The sequence below is a fragment of the Scyliorhinus torazame genome, chromosome 11 (genome assembly GCF_047496885.1).
Source record: "Scyliorhinus torazame isolate Kashiwa2021f chromosome 11, sScyTor2.1, whole genome shotgun sequence".
NCBI classification, from domain to species: domain Eukaryota; kingdom Metazoa; phylum Chordata; class Chondrichthyes; order Carcharhiniformes; family Scyliorhinidae; genus Scyliorhinus; species Scyliorhinus torazame.
Genome location: NC_092717.1, coordinates 30711733 through 30735976, shown reverse-complemented (window position 1 = coordinate 30735976; position 24244 = coordinate 30711733). Strand labels below are relative to the sequence as shown.

The 24244-nt window shown below is 48.1% G+C and overlaps 1 protein-coding gene across 2 annotated transcripts in view; it reads left to right on the top strand.

The window, feature by feature from the left end:
• LOC140385216 (protein disulfide-isomerase TMX3-like) overlaps positions 1 to 24244 on the top strand; it is a 169293-nt gene that overhangs the window by 66015 nt on the left and 79034 nt on the right. For both annotated transcript variants that reach the window (XM_072467123.1, XM_072467124.1), the window contains 2 exons: positions 740 to 820; positions 23654 to 23753. In XM_072467123.1, the coding sequence (XP_072323224.1) occupies positions 740 to 820; positions 23654 to 23753 (181 nt within the window). The remainder of the gene's footprint in view (positions 1 to 739; positions 821 to 23653; positions 23754 to 24244) is intronic.

The window sequence follows — 24244 nt, the reverse complement described above, 5'->3', positions numbered from 1 at the left end:
CAGGGATCCAGCAAGATCGCTGACAAAGGGCTCAGAATATTACTGTCAGCAGAAGCCAGGGCTTGCAGTTCCGAAACTGCCAGTGGAGAGCTGCTGGCCTCTGACTGGCAGCTCTCGGGTGCGGGATTTCCACCCTACTGGGGCCTTGATCACATGGGATGCTTGACGCTAGCCACTTTTAATTGCCTCGGTTTAAATAGTCGCATTGGGTTTCCCCAAGCAGAAGCGATGTGGAGCTCTCACCAGTTTTCCAGCTAGTGGGGGTAGGACCGGGGTGGTCCCTATCACGGGAAATAAATTCCGCACATCGTCACTTGTACAATCTAGGAGGAAGCAGCCATCAGATTTTGCACAGCAGACTTTCGCAACAGTAGTGATAAAAATGTGTTTCATCAACAAATAACTGGGTTGCCTTTCACATTCAAAACCTCCAAGTTAATTTGAGAATGTTTATTATGTGAGGGTTTGAGAATACAGCATTCTAAATGTATTATTAAAGTTGAAAATGAAAAACAATGTTGAAATTTATCACCTGACTTAACAGCAATACAGATCTGATGGCTACATCTGCTCTAAGTAAACTCTTGTGTATGCTATTGGTGATACATGCACTTTTGCATTTATTTAGGTTCCATGTGTGTTCTCCATTGTAGTTAATCTACCAAACCTCTGTGGGACAAATAATGGTTGGTCAATTGCGATATTTACAGTTGTTCAAGATGTCTTTCTTTTAACTTAGGTTAAAGGGCGACCTTGCGTATAATTACAGAGGGCCTCGAACCAAAGAAGATATAATCGAGTTTGCTGGCAGAGTGTCAGGGTAAGTGAAATCTCATTTCCCTTGAAATTTTAAGTTAAAAGAAACTTGTACGTTAGTGCGCATTGTTGTGCTGTTTAATTCTGTATTGATTTGATATTCATTGCAGTTTTTGTTTTGTTTTATATACGCTTCAGAAAGCATATTGAACTGAGTGTCTTCCCTCCTCTGAATGTCAGAAAGTAGGGCAGCATGGTAGCACACGTGGCTAGCACTGTGGTGTACACCGTTCATGAGGTGGCTTCACAGCGCCAGGGTCCCAGGTTCGATTCCCCGCTGGGTCACTGTCTGTGCGGAGTCTGCACGTTCTCCCCGTATCTGCATGGGTTTCCTCCAGGTGCTCCGGTTTCCTCCCACAGTCCAAAGACGTGCGAGGTGAGGTGGATTGGCCATGCTAAATTGCCCTTAAGTGTCCAAAAAGATTAGATGGGGTTAGTGCATTATGGGAATAGGGTGGAAGTGAGGGCTTAAGTGGGTCGGTGCAGACTCGATAGGCCGAATGGCCTCCTTATGCACTGTATGTTCTATGTATCTATTGTTTCAAAGTAAAACGCAAGTTGGATTTTTGAATCCAACCACCTATGTCAGAAAACACAAATATTCTATGAGACATAGAAGGGGTGGACAAAGTTCCTTTTCGCACCCTAATTTTCTTCTAAATCAAGCAAATTAAATTTTGAGAGCAAACCAAACATCTTGAGAGAAGCTGATAGAAAGTTGGGGCCAGAGGATGAGGAGGCCTCTTGCAAAAACACTTGGGATTGAGGGGAGGTTTAATCATGAAGCAAGTAATAGTGGAGTGGAGTGGGAATGAAGGGTGTACACGGTTCATGAGGTGGGAGAGTGGGGCGGAAGCAGTTGGGCGAATTGTGCATGATGATAGGTCCACACTGAGAGCTACAGACTACACTTTCCCTGCAACCCTCATCGGAAAATACTGGTTCCTTGTCCCATCTCTGCTTTTTGCCTGCCCATGAAGAAAGAAATGCTAAAAAGCACAGAAGGCAACAGAAATTGGTAAGGGAAAGAGAGGAAGATGCCATATTCTCTTATTTTAGCATATGCACTATCATGGGAGTCTGACCAGTAATGCTTCTAAAAAGGACTGGTGTGTTCAAAAATATTTAGTCAATAGCTTGGTTTTTTTTAACCAGTGAAACCAATAATCTCTTAACGATCTGTGGTAATTAAATTTTATTTTTTCTCTTTCCTCTCTCTTTTCCACCCTTTGCACTTGATATGTACCAGTTCTAAACCAAAAGATTTGTTTTAAGCTTCATCTAAGGGCATTCTGTTATTGTCTGCTAGGAGATGCAAAGGAATTCTTGAGTTAACAAAATTGTGCTACAATTCCTTGGGTGCTTCAGCTTTCCTTCTACCATAATGCTGGGAGTGCAACAGAGGGGAGCGGGAAAGAGGCTGAGCTAGAGATCCAGATCTCTGTCTTGTATCAGAGATACTTGTGGTCTTTGGGTTAAGAGCAATTTCAGACAGTAGCTGAAGTGTGTACTGTCCTTTCTATAGTGCAAGTATGTTGACATTAAAAGGGTAATTCTGTTCTATTTGAACTGTTTATTTTTTCTTTGTCAGCTACTCAGCCCAAAATAATTCCTGTTATTTTTATCCATGTGTGAGTTGTGGTGGAGGCCATGAGGTGAACGGTTGCACATAAGGTGGCTCTTGCTTGGGGATCCGTTTTTTGGCCCTTTTTGCCGTTTAATGGGTGCCGAAGAAAAATGGTGTCGCTTGAGAGTTTTGGTTCCTCCTCCGATGTGTGATGTCCAGAGGAGCAAGTCGAATAAGGGGTCCTCGTCTGACTTGAAGGCCCTTATATCGCAAGAGGGGAGAAAATGTCATCATTGCTCTCTTAGTGGACAACTGAGAGGCTGGTGGAATTCCAAACGGAGGAGTTTAGGAAACAGACAAGAGGTCTCTGATGACCTGGCAAAGACGATTGAGGTGATGGTGGCACCCATTCATGTAACTTTGGACAGGGTGGAACAATGGCTACAGGCACAGGGCTCGACGATTCAGAAGGTGGAGGAGATGGACCATCATAGTCCGAATCCACAGGTATTTGGATAAGGAAAAGATCCTGAGGTGGATGAAGGACACTCAAGAATGTGGATGGGAGTCCTTCCGTCAGAATCTATGAGGATGTTGGGGCAGAACTGGCAAAAAGGCGTGCTGGGTTTAATAAGGCCTTAGAGGAGCAAAGTGCAATTTGGAGTGATGGACCTGACTCTCATTCGGGTCACGTTCAGAGACGGGGATCAGTATTTTGACTCGCCAGAGGAGGCAAATTACTTTGTAAAGAAGCATGGACTGGGGAGGATTGACTGTAGTTGCTGGGGGAGGTTTATTAAAAATGCTTTGTTATTTCTGTCTTTTTCTGGATTATTGGTGTTATGTTTATTATTAAATTGTTGGTAATGTTGGGGGGAGAGGGTTTGGGTATGGAATTTTCCTTCCTAGATGGTTTGATATTAAAATTGGGTTCAGGTAAGCAGGCTGTTTGCTGATTAATTGGGTGTATAAGTTTGATTTTTTTTTTTCCCCAGGCGGGGGTCACGCTACTAGCAGTTATGCTAGTTAACTGGAGCGAAGTGAGGGCGAGAACTGCGGCTGGCCAAGGAGTTGTTTTGTAGTGGAGAAGTCATTCCCCCTGGGCTTGGAGGGGTGGGGTACTTGCTATGTGGGTGTGGCAGTTGGATATGGGCCTCCTTCAGAAACCCCTGTGGAGGTTGGACATGGGGCTGCTTGTGGACCAGAGGGGTTTTGTGAGAGGACAGCTTCTGCAATTGGAAATTAGATTGGATTTTAATAAGAGTGAAGAGGTTTCATCTTCCATGTTTTGGGAAGCACTGAAGGCAGTCATCAGGGTGGAGATAATTTCATTTAAGGCCCATAGAGATAAGCCTGGTAAGGTGGAGAGGCAGAGGTTGGTGGATTGCATCCTCTAGGTGGACCATCAATACTCTGCTGCCCCAACGGCGGAGCTGTTAGCAGAGAGGCAGTGAGTTAGTGTCAACGAGGATTGCAATGAGCCAACTTCGTTGTTTAAGACGGGGAGAAGTTTAGCCATTTGTTGGCTCACCGGGCGGCCTTGCGGGAGATCGTCCAAGTTACGGACAAGGGTTTTGTGTGTGTGTGTGGGGGGGGGGGGTGATTTCTGCACCACAGAAGGTCAATGAGGTGTTTGAGATGATTTACCGGGCGCTATACACATCTGAGCCTCCAGAGGAAGACTCGACTATGGTGCAGTTTCTGGATGGGTTGGTTTTCCCGGGGGCTGAAAGGTAAAAAAGTCAGGAGCTGGAGGCGCCACTTGGGTTGGAGGAAATGTATTTGTTCAATGCAGTCGGAAGGTACCGGGCCCATCAGATTCCCTGTGGAATTTTATAAGCGGTTCGCTACTTGTGTTGGCACCTCACCTGTTGGACATGTTTGGACTGAGTTCGGGGTACAAGGCAGGGATGTCCACTTTCCCCATTGCGGTTTGCTTTAGCAATTGAGCCATTGGCCATTGCACTTGGGTCATCGGCCTGGTGGAAGGGTATAGAGAGGGGAGGTAGGAAGCTTCGGGTGTTCCTATATGCGGACGATTTGTTGATATATGTTACGGATCCTCTCTCTAACGCAGGCAGGGTAATGGAGGTGCTTAACGAGTTTGGTTCCTTTTCCGGATATAGATTGAACATGGGCAAGAGTGAGTGGTATTTCCGGTGAACCCTCTGGGATGGGAATGGATCTGGGGAGGCTACCGTTTCGGCTGGCCAGGACTAGTTTTAGGTATCTGGGAATATGGGTGGCTCATGATTGGACCTCGTTGCATAAGTTGAACCTGGCCAGTCTCGTAGAGGGGATGAAGGCAGATTTGAAGAGGTGGGATGCCCTCCCGTTGTCTTTGACGAGAAGAGTGAGATGGTTAAGATCAACATTCTTACAAGGTTTTTGTTTGTGTTTCAATGTCTACCAGTCTTTCTTAAGTCTATTTTTAGTAGGTTCAACAAGTTAATTTTTATATTTGTATAGGTGGGTAAGACACCACCGTCCCGGTTTGAAGGGTTTTCTTGCAGAGGGATAGGTAGTCGAGGGTTGGCGCTACCTAATCTGATGTACTATTACTGGGCAGCAAACATTGAGAAAGTACGGGGCGGTTTAGGGAGTCGGTATGGGGGCGGGTGGAGGAGGCTTCTTGTATAGATTCATGCTTGAGGGCACTTGTTCTTGCTCTACTTCCGTTCTCTTCGGCTAGATTCTCTTTGAGCCCAGTTGTAATAACCTCTCTAAGAATATGGAATCAATTCAGACAGCACTGTAAATTAGGGTCTATGTTGCTGCCGGCACCGCTGTGGGAACCATGGGTTTGTACCGGGATGGACTTGACGTACAAGATCGGGAAGAAGAGGGGATTACGAGATTTACGGATTTATTCGTGGAGGATAGGTTTGCTGAGCTGGAGGAGTTTGGCGCCGGCTGGCGGGATAGGCCTTTGACGCCACGCCAGCCGGCGCCGAAAGGTCTTCGCCGGGCGACGCATGCGCGGGAGCGTTAGCGGCTGCTGACGTCATCCCCGCGCATGCGCAGGGGAGGGGGCCTCTTCCGCCTCCGTCATAGTGAAGACCATGGCGAAGGCGGAAGAAAAAGAGTGCCATCACGGCACAGGCCCGCCCGCGGATCGGTGGGCACCGATCGCAGGCCAGGCCACCGTGGGGGCACCCCCTGGGGCCAGATCGCCCCGAGGAGCCCGCCCGCGCCGCCTTGTCCCGCCGTTCAAAAGGTGGTTTAATCCACGCCGGCGGGAGAGGGTTGACAGCGGCGGGACTTCGGCCCATCACGGGCCGGAGAATCGCCGGGGGTGGGCCCGCCGACCAGCGGCGATTCCCGCCCTGCCGAATTTCTGGTGGCGGAGAATTCGGGACACGGCAGGGGCGGGATTCACGCCAGCCCCCGGCGATTCTCCAACCCGGTGGGTGGTCGGAGAATCGCGCCCCATATGTTGTGTCACAGTATTTGTCAAGGCCTGGATTAATTAAATCCCGTCATGCTGTTGGAGAATTAAAATTCAATGAATTAAACTTGGTTAAAATTCTGAAATAGCTGACCACAAAAGTATCAGATAGTTGTAAAAGTCCACCTGCTTTACTGATGCCCTTTCGGGGAGGAAATCTTTATACGAAGTGTGTTTGGTACATTTTCTTTTTATCCATCGACCGGAGGTATATGGCCTACATTGTGCAACGTAATGTCCCAGTGGGGGAGGATGGAAAGACTGCACTGATGGATCATTGTGGGTTAATGTTGGAAAAAGTAGATCTCAAGTCACCAAAGTCTGGGCGCCTTGCCATAAAGAGTCAAGCAGGTGTTGTGGGACTCAGTCAAGTTCAGGCCAGACCTGACCGGATCCCTCCTTGAAAGATATTCACAAGTCATTTGGGTTTTAATGAAAAAAGGTTTTCTGGTGCCAGTACACAAGTTGGGATATTTATCAAATTTAATTTCACAAGATAGTGCTAGGTTGAGAGTCCAGTATCATGACCGGTACAGGCTTGGAGGGCTGAAGGGCCTGTTCCTGTGCTGTACTGCTCTTTATTCTTATCATGACCATCATCTGGCAGTTGATGCTGCCTAACATACTGTGTGCACAACAGTATAATACATTGGGGCACTAGTCTGCTCAGAATGGGTTAAAACCAGGTTTCTCGTAGTAAAGTTTAGGAATTTAAGAATTGATTCTCATTCGCTAAATTTCTGATTATTGTTTTGTCGAATGGAAAAAGAAGGGAAAATGGAAGAAGCATTATCCGAGGTGACCATAAAACAGATTATTTTGGAAATAGTGCCTGGCACAGAGGACCAGCAGAAAGAAGTATTAAAAGTGGCATAGTCAGCTTATAGTCAAATTATACTAATACTTCTGTGTGAGTACAAAGTCATTTTGCAATTTCAAGCAAGTTTCCTTCCTTCACTTTCAATTTTTCAACATTTATTGTTTAATATTACTTTGCTGTTGTTTTTTGTTAAAGTTCCAATACTTCCATTTGACAATTTGGTTTACATGCAATTGTTTCTTTGATCACTCATATCCTTGCCTCTATGCCTCCTACAGGTATACATGCCTGCCATCTGCTGGATTAGACTGTTGCTAGCGCTTGTCTGATCAGTGAAGCATGCATGCTCAGAATTAGATTGCCATCTCATCATATCCACTTTCCAAGGCTCCACTGTGAGCTCCACTAAGATAAGGCTCCACTGTGAGCTCAAAATTAGATTTGCATCCAGGTCTGATCTTCCCCTAAAATAGAAAAAAGAATGCTGGAAATATTCAGCATAGCATTTCATTTCATTTCATTTCAGCAGGCCGCATCTGTAGAGAGAGAGAAAGCAAGTTAACATTTCGGGTTGATGGGCACCTGCCGAAGCTGTATGTAAACCATGAAACATGGTTGTTACCTGAAATAATCTAATTTCTGAACCATTGACCCTTAGTAAAGTTGTAAGCTGGCATCATATTTGCCATCGCACTGTTGAGATTAGCATCTCCTGAATCCACTCTGGGTCAGTATTGATGCAAAATTGCAGTTTGGTTAAAATAACCCCCAGCAGCTCCAGTAATATGGTGGCAATTTTTAATTACAAATCTTTTCATCATTCGCAAATTGTTCTTGCATAAACCTGAAGAATTTGTCGATCTGCACAAGTTGGAGATTGCCATTTTAAAAATGTTTACTGATGAGGTAGAATAGTGTTTAGCACCTGCTACACAGTCTTATTTATAGCATTCCCATCAGTGGGATAAGGCTGGCATTTCCAGGTGTGCCCACTGTTAAGCTTTCCATTGGTACAGCAGGGATGATTGATGTTGCACAGTGTACTTGCAGCTTTCCAAAGCACAAGCCTGACCATCACTTAGATATAATTGTGTCTTGCTGTAAATTCTGTTTGGCCAACTGGATTGTGCTGGTGCCTATAGTCTACACTAGTCTCCTGGAAATTCACCTCATCAAGCCTTATCTTTCCATCCCTTTCCCCCAAATGTATTTATCTAGCTTTCCCATAAAGCATCCATATTGTTAGGTTCAATTAATCCAAGTACCAGCAAATTCCACATTGTAAGCATGCTCTGGATAAAGAAGTTTCCCCAAATTCTTTATTGAATTTATTAGTGTTCGTTTCATTTTTGGCCTCTAGTTTGGGGACTCCCCAACAAGTCTTTTCTGCATGTACCCAATCAAACCACTTCATAATTTTAAAGACTTCTATTAGGCTTAGCCTTCTCTTTCCTAGAGAAAAGTGTCCCAGCCTATCCATTCATTACCAATGGTTACAATTCTTCCTAAATTAAAAACTAAGAGCAGGAGTAGCTCATACAGTCGATCATTTATCTCTATTGTCCTTCAAGATTCTATCCTTGGCCCTCTCTTATTTCTTATCTGACCTTGCTGCCCTATCAGCCGACATAATTCAAAAACACAAGGCCAGTTTCCACAAAGACTGCTCATAGGTTCAGTGCCATTTTTAATAATCTTTATTGTCAGAAGTAGGCTTGCAGCATCTCCGGGTCGGAGAATTGCCGGGGGGGCGGCGTGAATCTTGCCCCGCCTCCGGCGGCGTATTTTTGGCGGGGGCGGGGATCGTGCCGCGCCGGTCGGGGGCCGTTGGCAGTGGCTCCCCCGGCGATTCTCTGGTTCCCGATGGGCCGAGCGGCCGCCTGTTTTCGGCCAGTCCCACCGGCGTGGATTAGACCAGGTCCCTACCGGCGGGACCTGGCTCTGAGGGCGGCCTGCGGAGACCTCGGGGGTGGGGGGGCCCGTGATTTGAGGCCCACCGATCTGCAGGCGGGCCTGTGTAAAGCTCCGCCATGACTCCCACCGCCGCGCTCTCCCACCGCCGCGCTCTCCCACCGCCGCGCTCTCCCACCGCCGCGCTCTCCCTCCGCCGCGCTCTCCCTCCGCCGCGCTCTCCCTCCGCCGCGCTCTCCCTCCGCCGCGCTCTCCCTCCGCCGCGCTCTCCCTCCGCCGCGCTCTCCCTCCGCCGCGCTCTCCCTCCGCCGCGCTCTCCCTCCGCCGCGCTCTCCCTCCGCCGCGCTCTCCCTCCGCCGCGCTCTCCCTCCGCCGCGCGCTCCCTCCGCCGCGCTCTCCCTCCGCCGCGCTCTCCCTCCGCCGCGCTCTCCCTCCGCCGCGCTCTCCCTCCGCCGCGCTCTCCCTCCGCCGCGCTCTCCCACCGCCGCGCTCTCCCTCCGCCGCGCTCTCCCTCCGCCGCGCTCTCCCTCCGCCGCGCTCTCCCTCCGCCGCGCTCTCCCTCCGCCGCGCTCTCCCTCCGCCGCGCTCCCCCTCCGCCGCGCTCCCCCTCCGCCGCGCTCCCCCTCCGCCGCGCTCCCCCTCCGCCGCGCTCCCCCTCCGCCGCGCTCCCTGTCACTCACTCTCTCTCTCTCTCCGTCGCGCTCTCTCTCCGTCGCGCTCTCTCTCCGTCGCGCTCTCTCTCCGTCGCGCTCTCTCTCCGTCGCGCTCTCTCTCCGTCGCGCTCTCTCTCCGTCGCGCTCTCTCTCCGTCGCGCTCTCTCTCCGTCGCGCTCTCTCTCCGTCGCGCTCTCTCTCCGTCGCGCTCTCTCTCCGTCGCGCTCTCTCTCCGTCGCGCTCTCTCTCCGTCGCGCTCTCTCTCCGTCGCGCTCTCTCTCCGTCGCGCTCTCTCTCCGTCGCGCTCTCTCTCCGTCGCGCTCTCTCTCCGTCGCGCTCTCTCTCCGTCGCGCTCTCTCTCTCTCCGTCGCGCTCTCTCTCTCTCCGTCGCGCTCTCTCTCTCTCCGTCGCGCTCTCTCTCTCTCCGTCGCGCTCTCTCTCTCTCCGTCGCGCTCTCTCTCTCCGTCGCGTTCTCTCTCTCCGTCGCGCTCTCTCCGTCGCGCTCTCTCCGTTGCGCGCTCTCTCTCTCTCCGTCGCGCGCTCTCTCTCTCTCCGTCGCGCGCTCTCTCTCTCTCCGTCGCGCGCTCTCTCTCTCTCCGTCGCGCTCTCTCTCCGTCACGCTCTCTCTCCGTCGCGCTCTCTCTCTCTCCGTCGCGCGCTCTCTCTCTCCGTCGCGCGCTCTCTCTCTCCGTCGCGCGCTCGCTCGCTCTCCGTCGCGCTCGCTCGCTCTCCGTCGCGCTCGCTCGCTCCCGTCGCGCTCGCTCGCTCTCCGTCGCGCGTTCGCTCACTCTCCGTCGCGCTCGCTCTCTCTCTGTCACGCGCGCTCACTCTCCGTCGCGCTCTCTCCCCGTCGCGCTCTCTCCCCGTCGCGCTCTCTCCCCGTCGCGCTCTCTCCCCGTCGCGCTCTCTCCCCGTCGCGCTCTCTCCCCGTCGCGCTCTCTCCCCGTCGCGCTCTCTCCCCGTCGCGCTCTCTCCCCGTCGCGCTCTCTCCCCGTCGCGCTCTCTCCCCGTCGCGCTCTCTCCCCGTCGCGCTCTCTCCCCGTCGCGCTCTCTCCCCGTCGCGCTCTCTCCCCGTCGCGCTCTCTCCCCGTCGCGCTCTCTCCCCGTCGCGCTCTCTCCCCGTCGCGCTCTCTCCCCGTCGCGCTCTCTCCCCGTCGCCCTCTCTCCCCGTCGCCCTCTCTCCCCGTCGCGCTCTCTCCCCGTCGCGCTCTCTCCCCGTCGCGCTCTCTCCCCGTCGCGCTCTCTCCCCGTCGCGCTCTCTCCCCGTCGCGCTCTTCCCCCCCGTCGCGCTCTTCCCCCCGTCGCGCTCTTCCCCCCGTCGCGCTCTTCCCCCCGTCGCGCTCTTCCCCCCGTCGCGCTCTCTTCCCTCCCCGTCGCGCTCTCTTCCCTCCCCGTCGCGCTCTCTTCCCTCCCCGTCGCGCTCTCTTCCCTCCCCGTCGCGCTCCCTTCCCTCCCCGTCGCGCTCCCTTCCCTCCCCGTCGCGCTCCCTTCCCTCCCCGTCGCGCTCCCTTCCCTCCCCGTCGCGCTCTCTTCCCTCCCCGTCGCGCTCTCTTCCCTCCCCGTCGCGCTCTCTTCCCTCCCCGTCGCGCTCTCTTCCCTCCCCGTCGCGCTCTCTTCCCTCCCCGTCGTGCGCTCTCTCCCCGTCGCGCTCTCTCTCCCCGTCGCGCTCTCTCTCTCCCCGTCGCGCTCACTCTCTCAATCTCCGCCGCGCTCTCTCTCTCAATCTCCGCCGCGCTCTCTCTCTCTCTCTCTCTCTTTCTCAGTCGGCCACGTGCACACACTCTGTGTCGTGCCCTCAGCATTCCTGCCCTAGTTTCTGTTTTCGATTAAGCAACTGTTCTTTGGTCAAGGCTCAGAAAGCCGATTGTGTGTTAAAAATGTTAGTACAAACTGCCCTGCCTGAAGCTGAAGCAGAGACAGGTCTGGACTATTACTATTTAAAAATTTTAGTCCTGATGAGGAAGTGGAGACTTTCTCACAGACCTGCGGATGAAGAGTGGACAATGGTCCACCTGATTGTGGTGTTGCCAAGGTACCGTAGAGAGATACTGAGGATGCCAATCAAATTCTAATGGCTAGACATGTTGGTGTCAGAAAAATCCAAGTCCACATAAATCAGCATTTCTATTGGCCGCACCGCCACAATGATGGGTGGAGTTCTGTAAAACCTGCCATACGTATCAAGTTGGGCGGAAGCTCCAACCCTCAATAAAACCTTCTCCACTGATTTCCACACCAGCTTTTGAGCAACCATTCAGCAAAAAGTGTTGGTGATTTGTGTGGAGTCCTTATTTAACAAACAAAATTGAGTTACCAGTTTCATCTTACCATCATGGATGTGGCTACCATTTTTCCACATAAGCCCTAAGCACTCAGCCAGAAGTAGTGGTCGAAGGCCTAAAGTTCTTTGCCTGAAATGGGCTGCGTACCAGTGGAATCGGGCATGAATTTGATGTTCAGTATTTTTCAACAGGTAATGAGTAATCTCAGTTTAACATGGTTGAAGTTCTGAACTTGCTACCTGTAATCACGAGGGGCTTTGAGCAGTATTACCAAACCGTAAAGACAATGATCAGGGCATCCTCTCAAGGATATCTCCATGACTGAGCCAAAGGACTGGGATTCCTCCTATTTGTTACCAGGGACCCACCAACTGAATCCGCTGGTATTAGTTACTCCTCTCTTAAGGTCAGTTCAGAAGACCAGTAAAAAGACTACAGATTTAACAATTGCCAGTAGTTTTATGTTTTGGCTGATGGCAAGAGGCCAATGGTTCATAACTACTTGACAAAGTCTGTAAATGGCTTATGAACAGCCTTTTTGAAATGGCTTTTGCCATGCTTTCTATTTTATGATCTACGGTTCGATTCCAGCTTTGGGTGACTTTGTGGAGTTTGCATGTTCTCCACGTGTCTGCTTGGGTTTCCTCAGAGGGCTCCAGTTTCCTCCCACAGACCAAAGATGTGCGAGTTACATGGATTGACATGATCAACGTGCGGGGATGAGACGAGGGCATAGGTGGGAGTGCTCTTTCGGAGGGCTAGTGAAGACTCGATGGACCGAATGATGGGATTCTATGGATTCTATAATGGTCTGTGGCTTAAAACTGAGATAAGAACTTAACAATTGAGAAAAGGGCCATTGTGTCCATTCTGTCAGGAACTAGGGATAATTTTAAGTTGTATGTGTATTTCTGTGGGTTAGGAATAAGGTATAGTTTTTAAAATTAATTTATATTTTCTGAGTTAGAAGGTGAAACCTGGGATCTCCTTTCATTTTTGAGTGGAGACAGCAGGTCTAAGGCTTTTGGTGTGCCTACGTTTTAATGATTTTGGACAACCCTTGAAGAGGTTCAGGGAACTTAAAACAAAGTAGGGAAAACTGTTGTTGCCTAGCAACGGGATCCACACACACTGAGAAATAGAAAGTAGTTTGATGTCAGTTGGTGATTATGCTCTAGTGTGAAGGGAGCAGTTTACGTCTCTCACTAGTTGGTCATCTGAGCTGATTGCTGAGCAAAATAACCGAGTTTTAAACAGTTCACTGGGAAAGGAAACTGCGCAGTTCCTAAAGGAGAAAGGTCCTAGAAAATCGTTAAATAAAAGGACATGGAATCGAATTGATCCTGTTTAGTGAAGTTAAAACAGGGGCAGAGGAAAAGACTCCAAATTGCAAAGAGAAAGCTGCAGGAAGCAGATTTATATAGGCTTGCAAGAAACCAAAAGATCCAAGGAGACATCCAAATGTCTCTGGGACTATGAAGCAGTGGTGTTGTGTTGGCACGGCTGAGTAACAGAGAGTGCGTGAAAGGTGAAGCTTGAATGCATGCATCGATCCAGGAGAGAGAAAGGAAGGAGAGGTCCAAATCCTGGAGGTGGATCCTTGTTGGAAATGTCCAAGTGAAAGCCTAGTTGGGAGAAGATTCCAAGCTGTATTCTTCGAGATTGGAAACCCTCTTATGAAAGACGGAGTTCAGTGAGACCTGTTGGCTCATAGTGTGGCAAGCGCCTGTGGGGGGGTTAATGAGAGGTCTATGGAAGTCGCTTTGGGTGGCATCGGTCACTTGGCTTCAGAGTGGGGTGTGTCAGATCACAGGTCACCTATTGGTTTATTGGACTGTACAGTTACTGAAAACATTATTGTATAAGATAGATTTTGTAACTTGTGTTATCCTTACAAATCTGTATATATCTGTAACGGCATAGTTGTGGGTGAAGGAATAGTGTAGTGTAGCTTATGTATTTTCTTGTTTAATAAATGTTTTATTACTTTGTTACAAGTTCACCAGGTTCTGTGACTTTGTTCAGTAGCCACCTTCCACGTTTCTAAACAACAAATAAAGGTTAGGATCTGTAAGGCCTAGTTCCACCCTAGGATATGACTTGTCCAGTAGTAGCACCAGCTGGGATCGTAACAGTTCCTTCTGTTATATTATGTAATTTTTCCTCAAGATTTGTGCAATTGTTTTTAATTTTTTGAGGAGTTAAATTACCATACTCAATCTCTAAAAGAAAACTAAAATATCCCCCTAATTTTCAGGCAATCTACTGAGAATCCAGGCTATTAACCTGACATTAACCTTCATTTCACTTTGACCAGCTAAATTTTCTTGTAGGATATTGCCATCTTCTCAGCAAATTAGAAACCTTGGTGTTCTTTAGGAGTTTATCTTTATGTACCTGATACGTGAATAGCCAACTAAAATGAATTACATCTCAATGCACAAATTCTTTTATGTGACCACTCCAACCCAGTGTTTCCAGACCATTGAAGTGAATTAGATAGCTTATTTTCAGTCAGAACATTAACATTATGATTAAACTGAGCGATCTATTTCTTCAACAAAGCATGGATCCTGTTCAGTTTCAAACTGGTCGGATAGCTGTGATGTTTGCATTTGCCTATTACTTTAGATGCCTTTGCTGTCATATGCCAACACAGCAACTTTCAACATAACTGACTGAATAGCTCATCAGCCAGTTGAGATGTTGTGTTGTGCATTCTTTCTCCCTCCAGTGAACTTGCTAGCAGTCATTTACTCTCCACTGCTCCTACTCCTCATGGTTCACTGACTCCTGACTCTGAACACGCTTCAGTTGCAAATCAAAATTCATCCATTCAACCTACTTCACCCAGCTGAAAACACAACATGTTTTAAACTCTTTTTCCCTGCATTTCGTGGACACAATTGGAAGATTATAGTTATGATGTTCCAAACTGCCGTGGAGCTTAAAGTGGCACGGATTTTAAAAAAGGAAGAGTTATTTAGAGATTGGTTCGCTATATGTAATTTTTTTTTAAATCTGTTCAAACGAATTGTGTTGTCTGTGACCATCTTCAAATCCTACTATTTTTAAACATGATCAAAACATTAAATACAATAACAATAATTTATTCCATATATCCACTACACTAGGAGATGGGACATTGTACGGTCCAGTGCAGCCCCTACCACCAATTTTTTTCAATGTTTTTATTCAAAATGTTAACACTTTCTATACAAAATTACAAAAAACTCCACCAAAAACCCTTAACGCGACTCAAACAGCAAAACCCCCAAACAACAGCTAACAGTGACCAACTCCCTGAAATAAAATATGAATGGTGGGCATCTCCGGTAGAACCCTTCAATCAACCCCCTCACAATGTATTTGACTTTCTTGAGGTGCAAAAATTCCAGTAAGTCCCCAGACCACACAAAGGCACTTGCGGCATTATCAAGCGTCACCCCAACAGGATACGTCTCCGAATTGCCAAGGAGGCGAAAGCAAGGACATCAGCCCCCGCACGTAGCTTCCCTTCCGTAGCTCCGGCACATCGAAACTCCAAAAATGGCCACCAAAGGGCAGAGCTCCAGCTCAATACTTAAGATCGGCAACATGGTGTTGAAAAATGACTGCCAAAAATCCAGCAATCTGGACCAGGACATGTGTGGTGGTGCGCAGGCTCCCTTAAACAACGCTCACATTTATCCCCCACTCCCTGAAAAGTCCAACTCATCCTAGCCTTAGTGAGGTGCGCCAAAATACCACTTTGAGCTCACTCCATACCTCCTCCAGCTTTGGCCCCAATTCCTCTATCCATTTAGCCTTTAACCCTTCCACCGAGCTCAACTCCTCCCCTGTAATCCGTTCGTACATGCCGGACATGTCGCACACCTTTGACCCGAAGCACCTACGACCCGAGCAGGAGAGAATCCTCTCGAATAAGGATGGTGGTGGCACCACCGGACATACTCTTCACAGAGCTCCGTACCTAGAGGTACCTAAACACATCCCAGCCTGCCAACCCAAATTTCTTCTTCAATTCCTCCAGGCTGGCAAACCACCCTTTCATGGATAAATCAGTCTTACAACACCAGGTTAAAAGTGCAACCGGTTTGTTTGGAATCACTAGCTTTCGGAGCGCAGCTCCTTCATCAGGTGAGTGAAGGAGCTGCGCTCCAAAGCTAGTGATTCCAAACAAACTTGTTGGACTTTAACCTGGTGTTGTAAGACTTCTAACTGTACCCACCCCAGTCCAACGCCGGCATCTCCACATCATGACTAAATCAGTCACTGTCTCCAGCCCTTTCTTTTTCCATACACCAAACGTGGCATTGAGCCTTCCCGGCTCAAACAGTTGATTATCACAAATGGGAGCCAGCCTTGAGGATTCCCTCAGCTTAAAATGCTGGCGGAGGTGCCTCCATATTTTTTTAATATAGATTTAGAGTATATAATTTTTTTTTTTTCAATTGAGGGGCAATTTAGCATGGCCAATTCACCTAAGCTGCACATCTTTGGGTTGTGGGGGTGAGACCCACACAGACACTGGGAGAATGTGCAAACTCTACACAGACAGTGACCCAGGCCGGGATCGAACCCGGTCCTAGGCACCGTGAGGCAGCATGCTTCCCGTGCTTCCATATCTTTAATGTGGACACCATCAATGGGTTAGCCGAGTACCTTGCCAGCGCCAACGGCAGTGACACCGTTACCAATGCCCCCAAGCATGTCCCTCTGCTTGACCCGGCCTCCATCTGAACCCAGGGAGCCCCCGTATCCCTGCACTTCCTCAGCATTGGCCGCCCAATAATAATATAAGTTTGGCAGTGCCAGAACCCCTGACTCCCTGTCTCTCTGAAGGACCCCACCTAATCCTCGGAACATTACCCGCCCAAAGAAAGCTGGCGATTAGCCACTCAACCTTTCAAGACTTGGGCAGGAATACCGTGAGGCACTGGAATAAGAACAAAAACTCGGCAAGGTGGTCATCTTACCCAATTGGACGTGGCCTGCCAGAGATAAGGGGATACTAGCCAACACTGCAGGTCCACCTTAACTCTATTTACTAAACTTGTGTAGTTCAACCTCTGTAGTTGTCTTCCCACACCACACCACCACCATGCCAACCACAAAATATTCACTCTTCCCAATGTTCAACTTATAACCGGAGAAGGTCCCGATGCTCTGCAAAATGCCCATGATATTCCCCAACGAAGATGCCGAATCCCTCACATATAAATACCGTGCTACACACGCACGCTCCACACACTCGAGGCCGACAGAGCAATGATCATCGGCACGATCGCCAGCGCAGAAAACAGGGGAGACATCGGACACGCCTGCCTTGTCTCCCGATGGAACCAGACAGACCGAGAGCTCATGGTGTTGGTGCAAACAGCCTCACCCACGTCACAAACCTAGGACCCAAACTTCTCCTGTACTGTGAAGAAGTACCCCTACTCAACCCAGTCAAGTGCCTTCTCCTCATCCAAGGACATACTTATCTCCAATTCCAGCCCAGCCACAGGAATAAGACCCACATTCAACAACCACGTCACATTGCACAATAGTTTCCGTCCCATCACAAACCCTGGGCGAAATTCTCCGGAAACGGCGCGATGTCCGCCGACTGGCGCCCAAAACGGCGCAAATCAGACTGGCATCGCACCGCCCCAAAGGTGCGGCATCCTCCGCATCTTTGGGGGCCGAGCCCCAACCTTGAGGGGCTAGGTCGGCGCCGGACGAATTTCCGCCCCGCCAGCTGGCGGAAAAAGCCTTTGGTGCCCCGCCAGCTGGCGCGGAAATGACATCTCCGGGCGGCGCATGCGCGGGAGCGTCAGCAGCCGCTGACAGCTTCCCACGCATGCACGGTGGAGACCGTGGCGGAGGCGGAAGGGAAAGAGTGCCCCCACGGCACAGGCCCGCCCGCGGATCGGTGGGCCCCGATAGCGGGCCAGGCCACCGTGGGGGCACCTCCCCCGGGGCCAGATCGCCCCGCGCCCCCCCCCCCCCCCCCCGGAGCCCGCCCGCGCCGCCTTGTCCCGCCGGTGAGGTAGGTGGTTTAATTTACGCCGGCGGGAGAGGCATTTTAGCGACTTCGGCCCATCCGGGCCGGAGAATCGAGCGGGGGGGGCCGCCAACCGGCGCGCCGTGATTCCCGCCCCCGCCGAATATCCGGTGCCGGAGACTTCGGCAACCGGCGGGGGCGGGATTCACGCCAGCCCACGGCGATTCTCCGACCCAGCGGGGGGTCGGAGAATCTCGCCCCCTGTCTGGTCCTCCCCCACCACCAGTGGCAGACAAGGCTCCATCCAACCTTAACGCTAACACCTTGGCCAATAATATGGCATCTACGTTTAGCCGTGACATCGAGCGATACGAAAAATCAGGAACCAGTGGAAACCTTGAACGCTCTCCCAAAACAGTACGTTTTTTTAAGTCGTTGAAATTTTCAAGATTTTAGTTGGGCAAGGGCATTGAGGAATATGGAGCAAAAGCAAATAAATGGAGTAGGTACAGGTGAGCCAACACATCATGATCTTTCTCAGTCTGAGCCCAGACCATACCTACATTTGAAGTATTTGATGAATCTTCCCGTTTTAAATTATGGATTACTCTGCAAATTCTATGTTTCTAATCCAGTTGGCTGAAATCACTGATGCTATTCCGTAATCAGTAATGTATGTGTTAACTAACTGCTTTGTTTTGCGCTGCTGATGCAATAAAGTTCAAAATCCTGCAATAGAGATTGCTGATGCAATGGTATTGAGTGCATTGATTGCATTCTCACTTTGGCACAAATTGAAATGACCTCATTTAGCTTCCGATTAATACAGTTCTCTAAAGCTTAGACAATTGTGTAGTCAATACATTGCAGAGTAATAGACATTCTCTTAGTTGGTTTATTATTACAAAGACTAAAATCTGCTTTCAAGCAGAGCTCATTATGAATCATTTGTGCTGTTTCACTTAATGGAACTGCACTGTTATCACTATTTGACCGTAAGTTGTCACTTTGTTATAACCGGCAGCAACTTTCCATTAAGGTCGAAAATTTCCCTTGCCGTTTTGCAGAGTTGGAGGAAAAAAGAAATAAAGGCATAAATACTGAGACAATGTGTGAGAGTTAGATAGAAGATTTGACTAAATATTCAGTCGAAATTAACTTTAAGACTAAGAGGAGTAGAAAAATGGAAAGGTTTAGGCTGGGGCTACATTCTTGTAGATATGGTATAGGACCTAAGCAACTGAGGGTACTGCCATCGAATAGTGGGAAGAAGCATGGGAATTAAGCCCCAGAGTTTTGGACAAGTCTTTGTAGAATGGAGACCAGTAAGTTGCAGAAATCAAGATTGAGATGATAGATGTGTTGATAGGCGTGGCTGTGGAGTAAGACTGATTGAAAAATATTAAGGTAGATAAGTCCCCAGGGCCTGATGGGATCTACCCCAGAATACTGAAGGAGGCTAGAGAAGAAATTGCTGAGGCCTTGACAGAAATCTTTGGATCCTCACTGTCTTCAGGTGATGTCCCGGAGGACTGGAGAATAGCCAATGTTGTTCCTCTGTTTAAGAAGGGTAGCAAGGATAATTCAGGGAACTACAGGCCGGTGAGCCTTACGTCAGTGGTAGGGAAATTACTGGAGAGAATTCTTCGAGACAGAATCTACTCCCATTTGGAAGCAAACGGACGTATTAGTGAGAGGCAGCATGGTTTTGTGAAGGAGAGGTCGTGTCTCACTAACTTGATAGAGTTTTTCGAGGAGGTCACAAAGATGATTGATGCAGGTAGGGCAGTGAATATTGTCTATATGGATTTCAGTAAGGCCTTTGACAAGGATGGGAATAGAGGGATACGGACCCAGGAAGTGTAGAAGATTGTAGTTTAGTCGGGCAGCATGGTCGTCACGGGCTTGGAGGGCCGAAGGGCCTGTTCCTGTGCTGTACTTTTCTTTGTTCTTCGATTGAAGGCGTTTCAGTGAGTGGCTGCGGAGTAAGACTGATTGAAGGCAAACAATGTTACAAAAGTGGCAATAAGCAGTCACGATGACTGATTAAGTTAGACATGGTCTGTTTAAGCCTAAACCGATGAAACGGTGAACAAATAGCAAGAGAACAGACTGGGGATACAAAAAAGAAACATCGAAACAGGAGTAGGTCATCCAGCCCTTGCAAGCATGTTCCCCATTTAATCAGATCATTGTTGACCCAGACTACTGATCCATAGTTCTTGATGTCTTTACTCAATTAAAATCGATCAATGTCACTTTTTGATTCGTCCCTGACTTTTCATTCGACAAACTTATGCATTATGTGTAAAAAGTGTCACCTAGGGCAGCATGTATGTAAGATAAAGGAAAGGACCAAGGATGGTGGCATAGCAAGGGTAAGAGAAGTCTTTGCTGGTGAAACACCTTTTTTTTAATATAACTTTCCATGAGAATGGAAGTTGTGCGTTGTGCAATTGGAGAGTGGAGGAGAACCAATAGTGAGGAATGGCCAAGCAGAGATATGCGCTGGAGTCTCAATGACCAGGGACGTTACTTATAACATGTTGCCCGGGCAGCTTTAATGTTGTGAAGTAGGCGGAAACAATACTGAAAGATTTTAAATGCGGTTTAGCATAATGGCCTTTAATTATTGTTTAAAAAGTAAAATATTACTTCTCAAACTATTTACCTTGAGAATGATGCCTGGTGCCTTTAGCAGCCGAGGCTCAAGGTTTGAAATTCACTGCTTAAACCTCTCTACCACTCTGTCTCATCCTTCTAAGATGCTGTTTAAGTGCCAACCTCTCGCCAAGCTTTTGCTACATCTCTGATATCTCTGTGACTATGATAATTTTTCTCTAACATGTCTTGGATAATTTACTATGTTAAAGGGGCTATATAAAAATGCATGCTGGTATCTATAAATTTTAAGTTGAAAAGATAATGGTATCAAGAGTTAGAAGTCTTAATCCGTGTTGCCTTGTACTCTCGGTATTAATTTTACATGACCGTTCATTTCCGTCCTTCACGGTTCCCTGTATTGCAAATTCATTTACTCACGTGAATATGGTTGTACACCTAATCACTGTTTGCAGCCCAAAGCTTCACTCACCATAAATTAAAATGTTGAACTCGCGCCTTTCCCACGTTGTTCTCACAGAGAAAGTGCGCGTGCGCAAGCTCGCCATTCACAATTTCACACTTTGCAAGAACTCTTACAAACTGAACCCCCCATGAATGGCAGGAGTTTACTGTACTGAACTACTCTTGAATCCCTGTAATTATACCAGTTTTTGCTATTGTGAACCTTCAGCATTATATACTGTAAGGTGGATTCAACAGGGAGCTGCACGTGCAAACCCCTTCCCTGATCAGCCTCCCACGCTCACAGGCTCTCTTTTATATGTTACAATTGGCAGTTTCAGACATGCTTAATTTTGAAAAGATTTGATGTAATCACGTTCAGTGTGTATCCATTATTCTTTTTAAACTATTGGGTCATAATGTGGGTCTTGTGGTGCACGGCGACACTATGGTTAGCACCGTTGCTTCACAGCACCAGGGACCCGGATTCAATTCCGGACTTGGGTGACCATGTGGATTTTACACATTCTCCCCGTGTCTGCGTGGGTTTCCTCCAGGTGCTCCAGTTTCCTCCCACAGTCCAAACATGTGCAGGTTAGGTGGATTGGCCATGCTAAAATGACCCCTTAAGTGTCCAAAGAAGTGCAGGTTTGGTGGGGCTATGGGGATACGGTGGAGGAATGGACCTAGATAGAGTGCTGTCAGAGGGTTGTACAGACTCAATGGGCTAAATGGCCTCCTGCACTGGATATTTCTCTTCACTTGTGTTGTACAACTGCATCGCATGTTTAATTTACCTTGTTCAATTTGTTTCTATTATAAGGATTTTTTCCCACTGCCTCACTCTTGTACATGCTATATAGCATTTATTCTATCCAAAGCCATAGTAGCTAGTTTCAGTTCACATTTTTGTATCCATAATATAATTGACATCCAGAGCTAAATCTTAATAGGGGTTATGGGGTAGTTATACATTCTTTTTTACAATCTACCTATTAGTTGTTTTGCATGTTTGTTTTTTTAAACGCATTTTATTACAAACTTGTATGAAAGTAGGTTACAGCAAATAAACACCCCGGGAAACATACTTCCCAACAATCAGCTGTAGTTTGTACAGATTTTTCTCCTTTTTCACCCCCCTCTCACCATCACCCATCCCCCTGCAACAAACAGCTCCTCAAACACGGTCACAAACATCCCCCACCTTTTCTCATACTCCCCTGCTGAGCCCCTTAACTCATACTTTATCTTCTCTAACCGCAGGAAGTCATACAGATCACCCAACCATGCTGCTACCCTCGGTGGCGATGCCGACCGCCACTCCAGCAAAATTTGTCGCCGTGTAATCAGAGAGGCGAAGGCCATGACATCAGCCTTCCACCTCTCCATGAGCTCTGGCCCCTCCGAAACCCCAAATATTGCCACCAAAGGGTCCGGGTCCACCTTCTCCTCCACTATCCTGACTAAGACCGCAAACACTCCTGGCTAGAATCTTCCCAATTTTCGCAACCCCAAAACATGTGCGTATGATTCGCTGGCCCCCGCCCCCACCTCTCACACTCATCTGCTACCCCCTGAAAGAATCCACTCATTCTCGCCCGAGTCATATGCACCCTGTGCACCACCTTAGACTCTATCAGGCTCACCCTTGCCCAAGAGGAGGTCCCGTTTACCCTTCGCAGTGCCTCACTCCATACTCCCCAATTGATCTCCATTCCCAACTCCACTTCCCATTTCTCCTTTATCTTCACCACCCACTCGCCTCCCTGCTCCCCCAGCCACTTGTATATATTCCCAGTTTTTTCCTCCCCTTCCACATCAGGAAACAGCAGTCGCTCCAGCAGGGTGTATCCCGGCAATCTAGGGAACCCCTTCCAGACCTTTTGTGCAAAGTCCCTAACCTGTAGCTACCTGAACTCACTACCCCTCGGTAGCTCTACCCTCTCCTTGAGCTCCTCCAGACTGGCGAACCCTTCCTCCAAATACAAATCCCTCACCTTGACCAGCCCCACTTTCCTCCACCTCCTGTATACACTATCCACCCCCCTCCCGGCTCAAACCCATGATTTTCGCACAGCGGCGTTACCGACATCCCTTCCACCCTAAAATGCCTCCTCAGCTGATTCCAGATCTTCACCGTGGACTGCACCACTGGGCTCCCTGAATACCTACTCTGAGCCATTGGCAGTGCTGCCGTCACCATAGCCCTCAAACTAGACCCCTTACAAGATTCCTTCTCCATCTTAACCCACTCCACCCCTTCTCCTTCCCACCACCGCCGCACCTTGTCCATATTCGCCACCCAATAATAATGAAGCAAGTTCGGCAACGCCAACCTCTGCCTCTTTTGCATAGGTTTTGTAGCGGTCTGGCTGAATCTGTGTATTATATTTGCAGGCCATTACACCATAAAGTAGCCATGTTTGTTGACAGAGTTATGAAATGAGAAGAGAGGAACTGCACGCCAATCTGAATAATGCTTGCATTAGGAGAGATTGCAGAGATCTATCTTCAGGTTGTTCATGTTCATTGATGTGAACCAGCTGGGAGCTGTAAACTAAAATAACCAAATTTACTGAATGACCTCCCAATGAAGAAATTACCAAAAATATTCTATCTTCACTTTACTATCTGATGGCGTTCTCCATTTAACTTCTCTATTTGGAGAAATGTATGCATCTGGCCCTTCCTTGTCTAGCTCTTCGGCCTGTGGTTCTCATTTATGCCTGCAGCTCTGCTTTGTGTCTGCTAGTCAAGTGGCTTCAAGTCTTAATTTCCTTCCTGTTGGTACTACTTCCAGGTGAAGGATTGCCAGGTCACATGAACCAGTACTTCTTATTCCCCAAGAAAATTACAGTTGATCCCTTTACAACTGAAGCAAATTCTTTAAAAACAATAACCAATTCCGCAGATCTTTTTCAAGAAATTACAAATTTTCCTCACTATATTACTTGCAGGCCAAACGTCACCATGTTATTGTATTCAAGTTATTAACTGACTAAAGAATGGGAGTTGATATGTAGAAACAGCAATACATGCGCATTTGATTATCGTTTGTGAAATTGATCCTTTATTTTTTCATTTGTTTTTATTAATAGGCCACTGGTCAGATCACTTTCCACTCAGCAGCTGTTTGACCACTGGCAAAAGAGACATCCCGTTTTCTTTGTGTATGTTGGCGGTGAATCTCCACTGAAGGTTTGAAAATAAATGCATTTTAAACATAAGTTCAATCTCAAGTAATTTCTCCTGATTAGCTGCCATAACTTTGGGTAATTGGAGGATGTCTCAAATATAGATGAAAACGAAGCTTCCTCCAATCTTCCACCAAACTTGCATCAGCCAGTCGGGAGGAACACCACAAAAGTTGTGAGGTGTTACGACCGCAGCTGATGTTTCGGCTGATCATAATCTGTTTTGTTTTTGTATTGTAGAAACGAGGAGGGATAGCTACTGAACTGAAAAGCACAGAACTCCAGTGATAACTTTGAACATTTGAAGAATGTTTATTAAAAGAAAAGATAAAACTTAAACACACAAGATAAAAGATACACAGAAAAGAACATACAAAATAATCCCCCAAAATGTTTTATCAGAGGTGCACAATGAAACTATATAGTTCAGCAACAGCCGTTATCAATTCTTAACTGAACAATCCAGGAAATATTACCCAAATCAAGAAATTGCCT